At 42.0% G+C, this 18,049-nt stretch overlaps 1 protein-coding gene across 2 annotated transcripts; it reads left to right on the top strand.

Annotated features, from left to right (window-relative positions):
* Nucleotides 1–1,303: 1,303 nt before the first annotated feature.
* On the top strand, nucleotides 1,304–16,400 carry grnb (granulin b). Of its 2 annotated transcripts, none has more exons than XM_065949652.1 (18): nucleotides 1,304–1,460; nucleotides 1,730–1,798; nucleotides 4,414–4,554; nucleotides 6,003–6,143; nucleotides 6,620–6,733; nucleotides 7,241–7,382; nucleotides 7,540–7,649; nucleotides 8,770–8,823; nucleotides 8,867–8,942; nucleotides 9,047–9,138; nucleotides 9,267–9,429; nucleotides 9,919–10,016; nucleotides 10,353–10,586; nucleotides 10,727–10,963; nucleotides 11,853–12,116; nucleotides 12,201–12,434; nucleotides 13,322–13,579; nucleotides 14,459–16,400. In XM_065949652.1, the coding sequence occupies exons 2-18, from the start codon at nucleotides 1,796–1,798 to the stop codon at nucleotides 14,603–14,605; spliced, it is 2,508 nt and encodes an 835-aa protein (XP_065805724.1). In that variant the 5' UTR covers nucleotides 1,304–1,460; nucleotides 1,730–1,795; the 3' UTR covers nucleotides 14,606–16,400. The 2 variants fall into 2 exon arrangements, with proteins under 2 accessions (XP_065805724.1, XP_065805725.1); XM_065949653.1 differs by having other exon boundaries at nucleotides 1,319–1,460; nucleotides 1,733–1,798.
* Nucleotides 16,401–18,049: the final 1,649 nt, after the last annotated feature.

The following is an 18,049-nucleotide window of genomic DNA, read 5'->3' as shown; positions in this document are numbered from 1 at the left end:
TACCTTTCTACAAGTTTAGTTTAGTTTAGTTTATTTGCACATTTTTTGAAAGAAGAATCAAACAGAAAATTAAAAAAAATACAAAATAAAACACATGTGCAGGTGAGGTAGAAACCCATGAGGGCTTATCTCAAAACCTCACCTTAAGAGATTAAACAAAGTTAAAATAAAATACAGTAAAAATAACAAAGTAAGAATATTTACTATCACAAATCAAATTTACCCCAATTAGAAATTACATACAAACATTGAAAACATAAAAATAGAGCAAAACAGGACAATTCACTATTCACTACAAATCTTTCTGACATCAAACCATTTCTGAGTCTCAATTTGTATCTAGAAAAAGACAAAAAATCATCAAGTAAATAAATATGCGTGTTCCATAATTTGACTCCACGGTATCTTATTGAGTCCTCGAGATGTATGACACATTGATAGGTAGAGGTTATTGATTTGTCTAGTTGAGTAATAGTTCACTTGAGAATTAAAAATTAAAAATGCTTTAGCTCAGTGGTGTCCAAACTTTTTTCTTGCGGGCCAAAATTGTCGTGTTAGAATCGTTCGCGGGCCACAGGTTTTGTTTTTTAAAATATAGTTTTAAAAATAGTAAGGCTTTGTAGATCAGAATCAAAAGGCTCGCTAAAGAAACCCTTCAATAAAAGGAAATCAAATATTTTGATTTCTTCGTTCTACTTTATTTGTTTTTTTCTCAGAATCAAGCCTGTAACGTGGTTCATGTTTTTGGAAAAGCTTTCTGCATTGAGCTCAGGTCATTAAATGGTTAAACAACAGTCCGCTTGTTTGCAAAAACTTTACATAAGTTTTTTTTCATAGTTTACAAAATAATGTGGAAAATAGTAAAAGCTGTAGATTTAAAAAAAACAACAACATACACATTACTGAACATTTTCTATTTTAGGAATATTGTTCAGCGCTTGTTAACATGAAAAAGAAAAATAAGATAATGTGCCGATCTTAATCAAAATCTTTTGATTCTTCATGTGACGTCACGAGCCGCAAAAAATCCCCTCAAGGGCCGCAAATGGCCCTCGGGCCGCACTTTGGACATCCCTGCTTTAAAACTTTCTGGCAAGTTTGCACTCATGTATTTAACTTTAAAAATAGAGCTACTAATTTGAAGAATATTAATATCAAAGATTGTCAATATGTTACACTTCCTCGTTGTTAACTTATAACTTATATGCCGCTCTGCCGCTCTGCCGCTCTCTGCCGCTCTGCCGCTCTCTGCCGCTCTGCCGTTCTGCCGCTCTGCCGCTGGAGGAGTGTCTCTTTAACTGTGAACAGCTGAGTCACGTGTCAGTTTGTCACGTGACTGTGAGCTGGAGGAAAGACATAAAAAAACAGAAATGTCATCTTTGTTCTCTGAATGTTTGTGAAGCCGCTTTGCAGACGACTTCGTGTGTGTGACTAGCCTGAACTGAAGCCACACCTGACAGGTAAGAAAAACACTCCCCGGTTGTGCACGGGACAGAAACATACAAACCGGCTAGCTCAGACGTTAGCCACCTAGCATGCTAAACTTGTTTTCTTTGGATTAGACGTTAGCTTCCAGCTAGCACGCTACTTTCAGTTAAACTCTTACAGTCAGTTTCTTTTAGTGTCAAGTGATGTAATATTTCTAAACATGTCTTATTATATTTATAGGAGTGATTGTGATTATTTTCCACACAGTATCATTGTGATTAATGTTGTTTTTGTTGTTCAGTAGGTTGTAAGAGGAGTATGCAGCTCAGTGCTCTTTGTTCATAACAACACAATCCACCTGCTGATAATGGTAAAATACTCTCATTATTATTATTAACATTTATATAGTTTTACTCATTATTTTATATGCAAGCTGCAGGGGAGAAAAGTTTATATGTATGTTTACTCATGTGTAGCACTTAAGTTCAATTTTACATACTTTTAATTGAGTATTTTGATTTTCTGCTTCTCTTTTCGTCCATTAAACTAAATTTCACTACATTTTTATTCTACTTTATTGTTTTTTTAAAAGCTGAATTAATCTGCAGATTAATACTTGTGGTACACAACATGCTCAACAAAGTAAATATGTGTTAAAATAGTTTTTATTAGTCCTGTTTGGGCTGCCACAAGAAATAAATGTACATTAATTTATTTGAAAATGATAAATTAAAAAAGAAAATGACAATTGCACTATTTAAAATTCATGGCAACATCCACATAAAGAGGAGACTAAATCAAGCCAAAGAAAACGTTTAATAAAGAAGATTAAAGTATGTATATCTGTTCATAAATATATATGCCCCACCTTTTTAAACCAGGTTTTGTATCTTATTGTTAATCTAAAGTAAGCAGTGACCGTAGCCTATAATGTAAAAAACATAAATCCAACTTAACATGAAGTTAATGAAGGCTCAGTCGGTCATCTCTAAACTGGAAGGTCGGTGGTTTGATCCCCAGCTCCTGCAGCCACATGTCCGATTTGTCCTTCGACAAGACTCTTAAAGAGCCCATATTCTGTCCTTTTTAGGGTTCGTATATTTAATCTATGTTCCTACTTTTGTACGTTCACAATAGATAAAGTCTGAAGAAAGTGTCTGTTTTCATGTCCTGCTCCTCCTTGCTCCCTCTCCGCTCTGAGTCCGTCAGCTACACTCTGTTGAGCCCACACTGTTAGACCCCACGTGGGCCAAGTCTGCTCTGATTGGTCTGCTGATCCGCTCTGTCGTTATTGGTCAGTTGCTCAGCACGCGTCTCGGAAATTTCAACATGAGCTGCTGGGCCACAACGAGCCAATGAGCTTAGATCAGTGATCTCACACTGACAATGACGTCACACTGACACATTTTTATCGAGGGGGGCTCGAACCGAGCGTTACATGCAGCTAATGCTACAGCTAACAGGAGGACGTAGGAGGAGCCGCGTTTCCACAGACTTTTAATTTTTGCACATAGATGTGTCTAAACATGCACAGGACACTTGGAAAACACACTAAAGAGCAGATAAAACCAGAAGAAGCAAAACAGCAGCTGAAGAAAACAGGAACCCCGAGCTGCTCCCGCTGCTTCAGCCAGTCAATGATATTGGCCGATATTAGCATATCAAGTGGCTATCGGTATCAGCTAACTTTATTGCAGATATGTGCCAACATGACTCGAATTAATTCACCAGTCAAATAGCATTTCACTTGAGTATCGTTGTATTACACTAGCAGTTCTCTGTCACCAGCAGAGGGCGCTGTATGGATTACAACAAGCATCATGACTCTCCAGAGTGTCAGGATGTGATGCACCTACATGCTCAGTTACTTTCCAGTTGAGTCTTCATTAACTATCTTTTCCACAAGTATTTGATAACTGAATTTGAGGGATCAACGTAACAAATGTGTATATTTATATATCTCTACAGATCGATTATAGATCTGTAGAAAGATTTCAAAAAAAAAAAAAAAAAAAATTCATATCGGTCGGCCGTACTCTAAAGTGACGTGCTGTGATTTCTTGTCCCTGGAAGCATTGTAGGAATTGTCTTTTTCCCTTTTTCTCAAAGTAGATGTTAACTATGATGCTTTTTTATTCCTTGGTCAATGTGTTGTTGTCCTTTTTTGTACAGATATTAATCTTGTTATTTAAAGTGGTATGGACCCACATGTGTAAAATAAAGTGTATATCATAGAAAATAGCCTAACAGCTTTGCAGGTTGCTCCATATTTGTGCCGTTTTTGCTTAACAACAGATGAATTCCTCTGTTTTAATGTTGCAACCTCTCCCTGTATCAAACACGGTTGCTCAAGAAACTTCTGTTAAACCCCGAAGGAATGACCTGCTTCGACAAATCTGCCTGACCACCTCACAGAGCAGAAAAATAAACCCAAAGAAAGCTAGCTTATTTCTTGATCAAAAACCTTTTGTGATACATTTTTTTTGCAAGCCAAAAACACCAAAAGCTTCACGGTTTGATCTCCGTGTGCATCGATTTGAAGGTTTTCTTTGACAGAAAATGTAACCTTGTAAAGAGTCAGACGAGAGAAGCAGATTTGGAAGAATTAGTTACAGTAGTTAGCTGTATCCCAAACAAACACCTGAAAATGAACCTACTTGTACATTAGTTAAACATTGACATGGTGACTAAGGTCATTGTGTAGTGATGGAGTTTGATAAGAAATGCCTCAGATAACAAACATAAAGCAGACGTGAACTTTTCAGAATCTGTGTTTTTGTTTGGTGTTGAAATCCAGTTAATCAGCTTGTGTGTTTGCCCAGCTGCTGCCCTCTTTATTCTCAAGAACCAAAGAGAAGCTCAAAGATTAGATAAAGCCTGTTGACAGTCGTTCAGGATCTTTGTGTGTTTGTCGGACAACAACAACGTGTCACACTTCACTTCTCTCTCATCATCCCTCTTGTCTCCTCGTCTCCTCGTGTTCAGACTGTGCAGATGGGGATCCTGCTTTTGGCTCTGCTGGGCCTCGGCGCAGCGCTCGTCTGTCCTGATGGAGGCATGTGTCAGGATAAAAACACCTGCTGCATGAACATCGTGGGAGGATACGGATGCTGCCCACTTCCTCATGTGAGTTTTCAAACTGTCACATGTCTGACACGAGGGGTGGGGGGGGGGCATGTTTCAATTAAGCTGCAAGAAGAGCTCTTTGCAGATGAAGCTTCAAGATGCAGAGTATGAGCACGCTGTTGTTTTTGCAACCTAACTTCGGTTTAAATCCTCTTTCAAATGGCTTCAGTTCAATCAAGGAATATGAAGATATATAAAATTATCACCACACTTACTTGACGTTTAACTTTGCAAACATACTGGGGTTAATCTATCGGACAGCTGTAGTGAAGAATTAAAAACATGTAAAACATTTAAGTCTTTATATGTGATTTTTCACACTTAAATGTAGAAATCAAGTATCTCCTCTGAAAATAACTCTGTGAGTCATGACTGTCTACAATGGGTGTAACACCCGAGTCCCACTGTCTGTGATGTTTTCAGAGTTTTCAGAGTCCTATCTTCACTTTGTTTACATCGCCCGGACAGCTGGCTGACTCCTCCCCTCGTGTATAAAAGTTGTTTAATTGAGGGACTAGAGAAAAGAAGAATAACATACTGTACTCACTGCTTAACTGTGTTTCTAGATCACGCTCATTTCAGGTCAATTTACATGCAGTGTGAAGATACCAGCATAACAAAGATCACTAGCATTAGCATGCTAACACAACAATGCAGCGTGAGTTGTTTTGGTTTCATGCTGGAGCTCAAGGGCGACATCTGCTGGATCAAAAAATCACATATAAAGCCTTTAAGGCAGTTCGAACACATTTTCAAAATGACATATAAGGTAAGGTCTGTACTGTCGACCAATTGATGTGTGTTATGTATGACTCACACATTTATGAAGGCATCGATCAGTTAGATGACTTCAGATCAAAACAGTCTTTTTACATTTTTCTTCTGAATGTCAAGATGTTTGTGCAACAACAAAAAAACCATCACATGCAGATAAACTTTGACCTGGAGGACTGATTATCCTCACTGACAGGATGAGTAGTGTTTTAGTTAAGACCAAGACGTACCCGAGACCAGAGTGCTCCGAGACCAAGACCAAGACATTTAGGGATCGAGTCAAGACCAGGGCAGGGTGAGACTGAGACAAGACCAGGACCATAAATATCACAGAAAAATCATTTTCTTGTGTGGAGGGGGGCGTGTCACGTAACACTGGGAAGGTTGCGGCTGTAACCGGGGGATAAAATTCATATTATGAATGAATTTAAATTATTTGTTCTTTTTAGAAAGGGGTGCTTTTCTTCTAATCACAGTAATGACAGAAAATAATAGCCTATCAGTGGTGGTCTCGACCGGTCTTGATTTAGAATTCAGAGTCCAACAAGTCTGAGGCTGAGACAAGACTGAGACTTTCAAAAAGTGGTCTCAAGACCAAGACCGATTTGGAGTACTACAACACCAGTTCCTAGAGTGTCTGAAACCTTTGTCTGTTTCTGTGAATCCCCCTACAGGCTGAGTGTTGCTCAGATCGCCTCCACTGCTGCTACAAGGACACAGTTTGTGATCTCGTCCACGCCAAGTGCGTCAACAAGACCGTTTCTCTGCCCTTGATCAGACGAGTTCCCACCAAACAGGCCCTGCTCGTCCCTCAGGTATTTTTAAAAACTGGTCATTGACATTTATCATAGTGGTTAGGTTGTGCATCATGTAGAGAGGCTGCAGTCCTTGGAGCTGGAAACCCGGGTTTAATCTGGCCATCGGCTCCTTTCCTGCATTTCCTACCCCATTCTCTCTCCAATATTATCTACTATTTCCATTTTCCTTTGTAAATAAAGGTAATCATTAAAAGGTCCCAATTACCTTCAACATGTGACAAAGATGAGCTGAAAATCCTCAAATTTCTGAGACCGGGGTTCAGTCCTTAATTAAATATCCGATCAGTTTGTTAACCTTCTGTCAGTCAAATAAAACTTTAATTCTCCTAGCTCTACTTTTAATGTTGCTATGTTCTAGTTGCAGTCAATTTGACATTTTATTTGTAGGACAGAAAGCGAAAATCTTCCGCTGGCGTGTGCGTGTGCGTGTGCGTGTGCGTGTGTGTGTGTTTCATGCTCCGTGTCTGTTTCAGCTCGAGGAACGAGTAAAAGCAGTCATGTGTCCGGACCAGCAGTCGGAGTGTCCGGATGACACCACCTGCTGCCAGCTTCTGGACGGCTCCTGGGGCTGCTGTCCGTTAGTGAAGGTGACGTACATGAGTACACGTCCACATATCTGCACTCAAACTAACACACACACAAACAACAACAACAAACAACCTCATACACTTATCATCAACAAACATATCACACAGTCTGCTGGTCAGAGACTGAAGCTGAACGCTGCTTCTCTGGACGCTCTCCATGATAGAAATCTTTTTTTGAATTGTTGCTATGCATAAAATACTTTAAAGAATACATTCTGTGACAGATGATGATAATCTTAAAAACAATAGGACACTGGCGAGAAAGCCAGAGACCTTCCAGAGAGGGGGCGTGGTCAGACACAGCTAATTTACAGCTACAGACACAGAAACAGTCTGTTCTGAGCAGGGCTGAAATAGAGGTTGTTTATAGACATGATCACTTCACACAGCAGCCTCTACCATCAGTGTGTGAATGTGTAGGTGTGAAAGCGCTTTGGCTAGTTAGAACATTTTGCTGTTTCATTACTCTCTGAAATGATGTGTCTCTCTCTCGCTCTCTCTCTGCAGGCAGTGTGTTGTGAGGATAAACTCCACTGTTGTCCCGAGGGAACAAAGTGTGACATCGCTCACTCGAGGTGTTTGTCCGCCTCACTCGAGTCCTTCCCCATGCTGCAGAAAATGCCCGCCAGGAGGAGGGACAATGCTACAGGTGAGGAAGTCCTACTAATCACGTTTAAAGATCTTAAAGATGACCTTGAAAAATACCAGAAAGTCACTTAAATCCATCTGCCACTGCCACACTGATATGCTGATGATATCCTGCTGGTATCTTATGACCTTGTTTCTGTCTTCATGTGTTTCTGCAGCCTCTGCGGTCACTTCAGTCACCTGTCCAGGTGGAAGAAGCAGCTGTCCTGATCAATACACCTGCTGCCTGTTGCTCAGTGGAGACTACGGCTGCTGCCCGTATCCAGAGGTAAAGTTAGTCAAACTATTATCCAAGAATTTCAGATCAGGAACAGAGTCTTGCCAAATACTGGTACGTTCTGCATCTCAAATATTAGAATTAGCTAATTTCCTCCTTTTTTTTAAAAAAAAATAATTGTATAAATCCTTTAAAATCTTCGGGTTTTCCTTCAATGACTGGACAGTAATTTGACGATAACTTAACATTTGCTCTGTGAAATTGCAATTAATTAATTAAATTGCAACGGTGGTTCAGGGGTTAGCGCTGTCGCCTCACAGTGAGGAGGTTCCTGGTTTGAATCCTCGTCTGACAGGAGTCTCTCCGTGTGGAGTTTGCATGTTCTCCCCGTGCATGTGTGGGTTCTCTACAGCTTCCTCCCACAGTCCAAAGACATGCTCGTTAGGTTAACTGCTGACTCTTAATTGTCTGAGTGTGGCTGGTCGTCTGTCTCTACGTGTCAGCCCTGTGATCGACTGGAGACCAGTCCAGGGTGAAACCCCGCCCCTGACCCAATGGCAGCTGGGATAGAACGGGAAAAAGCCATATAGATAATGGGTTGACAGGATAATTAATTAGAGTAACCTTATGCACTGTTTTCCCCTGAAAGAACAGCTTTATAATCAATTTAATGGCACGCTGATTTGATAAAGGGAAAGAGAACTGCCTCCCTCTCCTTCCCACTCCGCTGCCCTGCACGCTCTGGTCTTATTGATTTATGCAGGTTTGATCTCCTGCAAGAAGCACGCTCACTTCACGCTCACAGCTCTTCAACATGAAGTCCCTAATGCTAATGTGTCCTGTTCTGCAACATCATGGCAGAGGTGAAGAGAACATAGAGGACGTTGTTGGAGGAAGAAAAAGAGAGAGAGACCAAGCACGAGGCCAGAGCTGCCTCTAAACTGCCAATGAAAGAACATATTGTATTTGTATCTAATCGCAGGATAAACTGAATTCTACACTACATTGCTCTAACCGAGAACACGTTAGTGAAATCCTAATGTTTAGTTGTTGTTCATATATGCGTCTGGAAAGACTTATTTTTAATTCTGTGTTTGATTTTATTAGCTGGAATTTGCTTGAAACTCCCTGTATTGTTTTACTCTATGGTTGTTGCTTTAATCATTTGCAGGCCATATGCTGCAGCGATCACCTCCACTGTTGCCCTAGCAACACAGTATGTGACCTTGAGGGTGCTCCACTGTTGCCCTAGCAACACAGTATGTGACCTTGAGGGTGGTGTCTGCAAGTCTGGCGAGGTGCAGCTTCCTCTGCTGAAGAAGATCGCAGCTGTCCCTAATGACGGTGAGGAGCAAAGTGCAGTTTAAAGAAAGTCATTAATATTTTAAAACAAAACACGTGTCAAGCATCAGAGCCTGAGTCTGTTCTGTTTTTTATCGTTCTGTCAGTCGATTGTCCAGACAAGACATCGGCGTGTCCGGACCAGACATCATGCTGTCGGATGACAAGCGGCTCTTACGGCTGCTGTCCGATGCCCGATGTGAGTACCATGAGATCACACGTTCAAAGGGATGAAGATTACTCCCCAAAGAGAGCTAGACCCTGCACGTTTAAGGATGAAAAGTTGAAGATCTTCAGTTAATACATTTCTATCTTGTTTTTTTTCAGGCCGTCTGTTGTTCAGATCACATCCACTGTTGTCCTGCAGGAACAGAGTGTGACCTCGTCCACAGCGCCTGTATGTCGCCCCAAAGAGAGACCACCGAGATCGTCAAGATCAGCGCTGCAGAGACGAAGCTGATCGCAGTCCAGAGAAATGATAACTCTAAAGGTAAGACTAAACTTCTTTAAAGGGCCAATATGTTTATATTAAAACATTGTAGTCTTCTCTGGTCCAAACAAATCCAGAGCATTCAGGAGCAGAATCTAAAGTTAGAAGGAGGACATACTGGCTGCTGCATTGTTGTCAGAGAAGCCAGCACTTCAACATAGCATGTTTCCTTACTGATCATATAGTTAGATACCTTTATCATTTCACTCACTACACATCTTACTGATTGGACCTTTAAGTGCCATTAAGTAGTTCTTAGTTTTTATATGAAACAAGGGCATTATCTGATTTAAGGAGCTCTCATGCTAGAGCCTGCAGGACAAATTAGCTGCGAGCAAAACATAACTACTAACAGCCTGTTGATTGTCTATTGGCATTGCATTTAATGCAGGTGATAGATTTCTAAGTGGAGGGAGAAGACAATGTTTTGTTTATTGTGTCTTTTTGCTGAGTTTTAAACTGGTGATAAAGTTTCTGTTTGTCTTTCAGTCACTTCTGTTCCCTGCAACGACTCTGTGGCCTGTGCTGACGGGTTCACCTGCTGTAAATCATCAGCGGAGCAATGGGCGTGCTGTCCACTTCCAAAGGTACAGACATAATGATGTTTACAAAAATATAAACGATAATGAACCAACCGACAGGCTGAGTTTGTCTCTCTGTAGCTGCAAAGAATGACTAAAGACTTTCAGAAGATTTATGATTCCCCTCCTGTCTGCAGAGTACATTTTTTTTTTTTTTTAAGTTCTCAATTACCTTGACAAACGGCCTCTCACCTACCTCAGAGAGAAATGTTTTGTTGCAACACTCGGGTGGAGGAATGTGAGTCAATATGATGAAGGCTAATATTTATCAGACTAGAAAAGTTTGGCAAACAGATAATTATGAAGTTAAGATTCACAGTTTGTTGTTTCTTCTCGCTGCAGGCCGTGTGTTGTGACGACCACCTGCACTGCTGTCCTCACGGCACCCTCTGTAACCTGGCCGAATCCACATGCGACGATCCCGCTGGCAGCACTGTGATGCCCTGGCTTACAAAAGTTCCCGCCTTCCCTCTGCTGACTGAGAACAGCAGGTGTGATAAATCCACGTCGTGTCCGGGAAAAGCCACCTGCTGCAAGACGGCAGGCGGAGGCTGGGCGTGCTGTCCTCTGCCTCAGGTAATGTGTCAGGAGGATGTTTTGATTATTGTCACTCAGCACTTTTCTGGTTTGTGCGCTGTGGGTTTTTGTGCTGCACTGCTTCATGATGGAGTAAAAAGAAGTCACAATAATGCGGTCTGTATTTTTTGTTTTTCCAGGCTGTGTGTTGTGATGACCACGTCCACTGCTGCCCTCACGGTACCGTCTGCAATCTGGAGGCTGAAAGTTGTGACGACCCGTCGGGTTTCCTCCCGTCCCTCCCGATGGTAGAGAAGGTGTCGGCCCTGATCTCAGACGTCCAGGACGAGAAATGTGACAAGCAGACAATGTGTCCCGGAGGAACCACCTGCTGTAAGGGAGACTCTGGACAGTGGGCGTGCTGCCCCCTACCTCAGGTCAGTCATTGCGTGCGTGCGTGTGTGGACGGGTCTCTGCAGGGTCGATGATGCTGCTGTTGTGTTGTGTCTTGTCTTGTTAGTTTTTGTTGAGTGTTCAGGAGGAGTTGTTACAGGTGCTCCTTTTCAAAGTGGAAAAACACAACGCTAATGCAAATTGAAACCTTCGATATTTGCAGCACAAAGTCAGAAAGCATCCGATTCTTAAATTAAAATTGAAGGTTCAAGAAGGTAAATCCAATGGGTGTTGATTCATTAAATCTCTTGTACTTAAAGAGGACCTATTAGCCCCCTTCTCCATATTTTCAAACAGTCCCCTGTGGTCTACATGAAACATCTGTGCTGTGCTTTGGTCAAAATATAACATGAATCAAGCACCAGAGGAGGTTTGTGACCCTGTAGAAAACAGCTCTCTCAGAACACTCTGTTTTGGTGTGTGTATCTCTTTAAATGTAATGACCCCCGCCCCCTGAGTTTTCCTGGTGGACATCACTCCTTTGTAGAGAGAATTAAAAAAAATGGCAGATCTGTGTAAAAGTTTTGTTCTAGTCTGGGGGTGGAGTCCATGGGTGGAGATACCAGGGGAGGGTAGGGGATTTATTTTTTAATTTATTTTTTACCAGAATTCCACTGTGACACACTGGAGCGCATATCTGAAACGGAGCATTTTCCTCTGTGTTGTAAGACTTATGCAGACCACAAACAAAGGACTGGATGGTTTATTTCACATGTTGTGGGTCTGTAGACACTCAGGTTACACAAATATATGTTCAAAAACACTGTTAAAGTGGATTTTTCATAATATGTTCCATTTAAATAATTAAAAATCTGACATTTTCTGTGATTTTTCGGCTGCATTAAAGAGATATTTAACCAAATTTTTTTCCAGGCTGTGTGCTGCAGTGATCGTGAGCACTGCTGCCCAAAAGGCTATAGGTGTAATGTAGCTGAACAGACGTGTGATAAACCTGGAGCCCTCAGTCTGCCCTGGCTGCAGAAGATCCCCGCTCTACATACGGAGAACAGTCCGGCTGTTTCCGCTCCACCTCCTCCGGTCAGGAACATGTGTGACGCCCAGACCAGCTGCCCGAAGGACACGACCTGCTGCTTCATGGACAAGACGCAGAAGTGGGGCTGCTGTCCTCTGCCAAATGTAGGAGAATACTCACCGCCCTTGCACGCCAAACAGAGCGCTAAACTATGTGTCAGATTTTAAGTCATCTCGGCTGTTTTTCAGGCCGTCTGCTGTAAGGACGGGAACCACTGCTGCCCCAGCTCTCACACCTGTGAACCTCACCGCTCCTCCTGCTCAAAGGGCCCTCATGTCATCCCCTGGTTCACTAAACTGAGCGCTCTGACTGAGCCGTCCGCTGTCACAGACGTCAAATGTGACGACAAGAGCAGCTGCGCTTCAGGAACGACCTGCTGTAAGCTGGATTCAGGAGAGTGGGGCTGCTGCCCGCTGGTGAAGGTCTGTACACCTCTAACTTCATATTCATGTTTGGATGCTGATTTAACACAAGATTATTCATTTGAAGTTTCAGAGAGAGCACAAACTAAGTTTGATCTGATTATACTGCAAGACTTTTGTCCTCTCAAAAAATATAAAAATATTTAACATACTTTTTAGTATCAAGCTACAAACATTTTATTTTTACAGGTGACATATCCTCCTCCTCTTCTTCAGTGTAAATAAGTCTCAGAGCTCCTGAAATCATGTGTGTGAAGTTTCTTGTTCTAAATCCACTCTGATCCTGTATTTGATCATGTCTATAAACCCCTCTATTTCATCCCTGCTCAGAACAGGCTGTTTCTGTGTCTGTACCTTTAAATATGTAAATGAGCTGTGTCTGACCACGCCCCCTCTCTGGAAGGTCTTGGGTGTACTCGAGCTTTCTCGCTCCATGTCCTATTGTTTACGGTGAGAAGGCAGACTCAGAGGGCAGAACAAACACCTAGCTGTGGGAGTGTCACCCACCTGGGGGAGGGGCTACTGCCCTTTGTGATGTCATGAAGGGAAAATCTCCAAACAGCCTGTTTGAGCACACATTTTCTGAAAAGTGGAGCAGGTAAAAGACGGAGAGGATGGACTTTTCTCATCACTGGGGGGTTTGTAGACAGACTAAAGACACATATTAGAGTTAGAGGAACATGGAGAAGAGGATTTTTCATAATGTGACATCACTGTGTCACAACATGGGGAAAATAAAGGTCAAATCTAATGCGAGCCGCCTAATGGGCCACTTTTGTGAAGCAGAACTGGTGCTGCAGGATGACCTGTTTTATTTATTTTCCAGTGAACACGATGAAGTGAGAAATGTTCATACTCTAAATGCTGTCAATGTGTCTCCTCTTCAGGCGGTTTGCTGTGCAGACCACCAGCACTGCTGTCCGCAGGGATACACCTGCAACATGCACACAGGAACGTGTGAGAAGAAGAGCAACGACGCCCTCATCAGCACCCTCCGTCAGAGTGAAGTGGTACAGTCCGAGCCTGCGGTCACAGAGGACGATGCAGACGTACCATGTGACACCATGGGGGTGTATCACTGCCCCGGGCGAGACACATGCTGCAGGATCTCAGACACAGAGTGGGCCTGCTGCCCCTCGCCCAAGGTGATCCTCAGCTCACACAATCCACTAAACCTTTCATTGATGTTCATTTTATTGAAGGAGAAATAGATTTTATTTGAGAATTGAAATGGTACAATCATCCGGAGCGTGGATAATGTGACCAGTGAACATTTATGACACGTGATCCACAGAGTCGACTGTGAGAGCTTCTCTGTTTCCTTCCTCATCAAACATCCTCTGTCACTTTAATTTAGTCCTGATTTATATTACTTTTTCACATTTTATTTGTAGATTTGACTTACAGTGAGCAGTGTGTTCCTCACATGCCTGAAGGGAAACCTGCAGCAACACAGATCTAGGGATTTGAATGATATAATAGAAACAATGAGAGCAGTGGTCCAGCCTCAGGACCCACAACCAGACACTCCTCAGTAAGAAATCATGACCCAAATTTCTGATATTTTTCAACAAACAAGCGTTATTTGATGAAAAACAGTGCAGCTTGGACCTCAGACGTCACAGGACAACGAGAAAGAACAAAACAAACATGTTTTAAAAGCACCTCTTTTTTTCTTTCCAGGCACTTACTTGCGACCCACTAAGAACAGCTCTTTGACCAACTTTAGGGTCCTGTCCCACCAGTTGAGAACCACTGCTTTAGAAAATAGAAATAAGAATTGAATAATGAGTCTAAATTAAACGAACGGTATGAAGAGTCCACCACCAGGGGGCTCTCAATCAAAACAATAACAAAAGATAACGTTGAGGCTGGTGGTGAATCATGGGAGTGATTCTCTCTACAAAAATGTCAGGAGAGCAGATGTGAAAACGGTGACCGACTGCTCATCTGACTTTTTATCTAAATTTTACACATTTATGGCTCATTATTTATTTATTTATTTATTTATTTTTTTTCCTCAGGCTGTGTGCTGCTCGGACTCAAAGAACTGCTGTCCCGCAGGATTCTCGTGTGACCTGAAGTCTCAGAGTTGCGCCCCGCACTCCCCGCTGACCTGGGACTCTTTGTTCGGGGACCGCAAGAAAGACTTTAACAGAGCTGGACTTTAACCCTGCGTTAGACGTTAGCTTTAACATCATCAACGTGGACACACACACCACATCGTCCCGTCTACACTCCTGACTTCGGTTTGGTCATTAATGGAAATGAATTTACAAAGTTTCTGCACTCGTGTTTATTTTTTTTGGTTTGTAGGTGTTGAGGAAACCCGCATTCAGGGGACTCCACAGCCTCTCTTTAGGTGAGCGCAGTGTGCAGGATTCTTTAATGTATTTATCATGATGACACTTACTCTCTGGAAATCAAAACAATTACGCTAACCGTGCCAGGCTCCAGTGAAGATTTGTTTTATTCTGTTTTTCTTATTGCCAATGAAATGTGAAAAAAAGACCAAAACTGACGAGCTATGAGCCACCTTCTAACTTTTCGTCTTGTCTGTTATGCTCAACTCTTAACCAGTAACTTTCTACTTGCGTTTATCGAGTTCTTTCTGCCGTCGTGTGGTTCATGGCCTCATGGTAGCTAACCTCGCATCCGTCTGAAACGAAGCGATTTTAAAGTCATTTTAGCAAATTGTGAAATTTGTCTCCAGGAAACAGATTAAAGAGATTTTAAAACACCTTTTTTAATTTGCAGTTTTGTTATTTTAAACGGCTTTGACATGACTTTAAAAAGCTTCTTTTTGGGGGGTGCTGGTAGCCTGGTAGTTGGTGGGCATGCTCCATGTACAGAGGTGTTGATTCTCCAAGAGGGTGGAACAGGTTCAGGTCACAACTGAACTGTTTCCCACCTGTTGATCCCCCCCCCCCCCCTCTCTCTCTCTCTCTCTCTGATTTCTGATTCGATCCTGTCTCTAAATAAAGATGTAAAAAAAAAGGCCCAAAAATTGTTCTTCTTTGCAGACAAACAGGAAGTTTAGTAGATCTAGTAAGAATCAGGGGCAGCAGACTTTGTGATGCTTTGTGGGTTCTTGATACTGAAGGAAAATGGCGCCCAATGTAGGGATGTGGCTCTCTTCACTGATGTGAGGCGCTTTACATCATGTACAGGACACATCAGGTTCTGGATGCATACTAAACTATTCTTAGTAGAAACATTAATTTCTAGTTTTGGTCTTTTCATTGGATTGTTTTGACAACAAGAAAATGAACAAAATATCGACTTCTTTATTTTCTGAGTATCAATCATTTAAAGTGAGGGGGTTTTTCCCAGTGCGGTTGTATTTCCCTGCGATAAAATAATCATACATTTGCCTTTTTATTGGAGGAAACGTCCGGTATGATAGCCTAAATCTTGTTAGGCACAGTGTCCACCGAGCTGTTATTTTCTGGGCGCTAGCGTCTTTTGTTCCAATTGTTTTCAAAGAGTAGAGTTTGCAGCAGGAGGCAGCCGCCCGGAGAAAAAGTGCAGCACTCATCGTCTTTTTTCTGAGCGCTTGGCCTTTTGTGGAGCCGCTCTGAGCGCTTGAGTTGAAAATCCAAATGATATTCCACATATTATTAACGGGGCCTAAGTTGTTTTGAAGTCATTTCTCTCTTTGTGTCTCTGCGTGTTGAGGAAGCTGCTCTTCTCTTCTAAAGTGAAGTTGTTCTGGTTTTATGATGAAGTGTAATGATTCCTTAAGTTTGTCTGTGATTTATTTTAAGAGTTATCAAATTGATAAACTGTGAAGGAAAATGTCATGTGAAGCAGCGATATAGTGTTTTACAATTTGGATGCTTCAGTTTTTGTTTTTGTTTTTTATCTGATGATTTTATCTCAATTAAAAACATCTTCTCCATCATCGTGTTTAATTCACTTTTAAAAACAGAATTGTGTCATGAAATAAACAATGCTCACCATCCACGTGTTGCCTTCACTGGACTTTTTACACTCATTCACAGCTTAGATTGAATTTAAAGCTATTCATTTTGTTTTTCTAAATTCTGAAACTACGGGGCTCCTGAAGGGACACAGAGAGAGAGAAGTTAAAGTTGATCCTGAGAAACCTGGAGGATCCTAAATAAGATGTCAGAGGTTATTTGGGATCTTGCTTCATTTTAAAGGCCTTAGGATCATGCAAAAGATTCTTTAGATCTTCAAAAAGTTTCTCTTGACGTGTAGTCTTTCAAAGAAGGAGGGGGGGGGGGGGGGGGCGTGTTGATGACTGGAGAGTTAAATAACGTTCCTTAAAATATCCCTTAAGTGTTTGTGATAATTAAATTCACTGAGGTCATCCCTGAACTTCATCAGATGGCAGGATGTACAACAAGCCCACTAACTTCCTCTGCCCTTTTCCATTCATATCCTCTTACTCCCCCCCACCCCTTCCTCCCTTCCTCACACTCATCAGAAAGTTGTTATGACGACCCGAGTAAATACGACACAGAGTGGTGAGTGGAGACACAGCTGTGTGGGGGGGGATTGTGTCCCACTTTTCCTGTCAGCTAACTTGGCAGGCTGTGATAGAGGATCTTTATTTGAGAATATGCCCCCTGGTGGTCACAAACAGACATGACGGCTCTTCTGCTCGAGTGGAGAACAATGAGGAAACACATGCTGCTTCAGCTCTAAATGAGGTCAGATGCTCTGTTCCTGTGAGGCCCCCTTTGTCGAGGACGTACAGGACGCTTACTTATGTGAAGGCTTTTGATACATACTGCTGCCTTTAGAGAGATGAGCGATTGTTTACTTTTAATTCATACAGGAAGTTCAAGAGTTCATAAACCTTCAATCTAATGTTAATATATGTCAGGAGGACAAACTACTCTTCAGAGCCCCTCCTCAGAAATTCAAATGTTAGAGTTTTAAATGCTGAAGTTCTACATTTTTGAAAACACTTTTTTGGACTGTCTTAGTTTTATCAATCAAATAATGAATAGCAATAGTTGCAAGAGTGCCCAGCCTGCATGAACACTTTAAAGGTGGCGTATCCTCCTCCTCTTCTTCAGTGTAAATAAGTCGGAGCTCCTCAAAACATGTGTGGGAAGTTTCTTGTTCTAAATCCACTCTGATCCTGTATTTGATCATGTCTATAAACCCCTCTATTTCAGCCCTGCTCAGAACAGACTGTTTCTGTGTCTGTAGCTTTAAATATGTAAATGAGCTGTGTCTGACCACGCCCCCTCTCTGGAAGGGCTTGGGTGTACTCGGTGTTTTCTCGCTCCATGTCCTATTGTTTACGGTGAGAAGGCAGACTCAGAGGGCAGAACAAACACCTAGCTGTGGGAGTGTCACCCACCTGGGGGAGGGGCTACTGCCCTTTGTGATGTCATGAAGGGAAAATCTCCAAACGGCCTGTTTGAGTACACATTTTCTGAAAAGTGGAGCAGGCACAAGACAGAGAGGATGGACTTTTCTCATCATTGGGGGGTTTGTAGACGGACTAGAGACACATGTTAGAGTCAGAGGAACATGGAGAAGAGGATTACATTTATTAATCACAATTAATCTCTGAAAACTTTATCGTGATTAATCACATTTATAATCACACATAAGCTCCATTATTTGGCATT

Source organism: Labrus bergylta, chromosome 21 (assembly GCF_963930695.1).
Source record: "Labrus bergylta chromosome 21, fLabBer1.1, whole genome shotgun sequence".
In the NCBI taxonomy this organism is placed as follows: Eukaryota; Metazoa; Chordata; class Actinopteri; order Labriformes; family Labridae; genus Labrus; species Labrus bergylta.
Note: the sequence above shows the minus strand (reverse complement) of the source record. Positions and strands in the feature narration are given on the sequence as shown.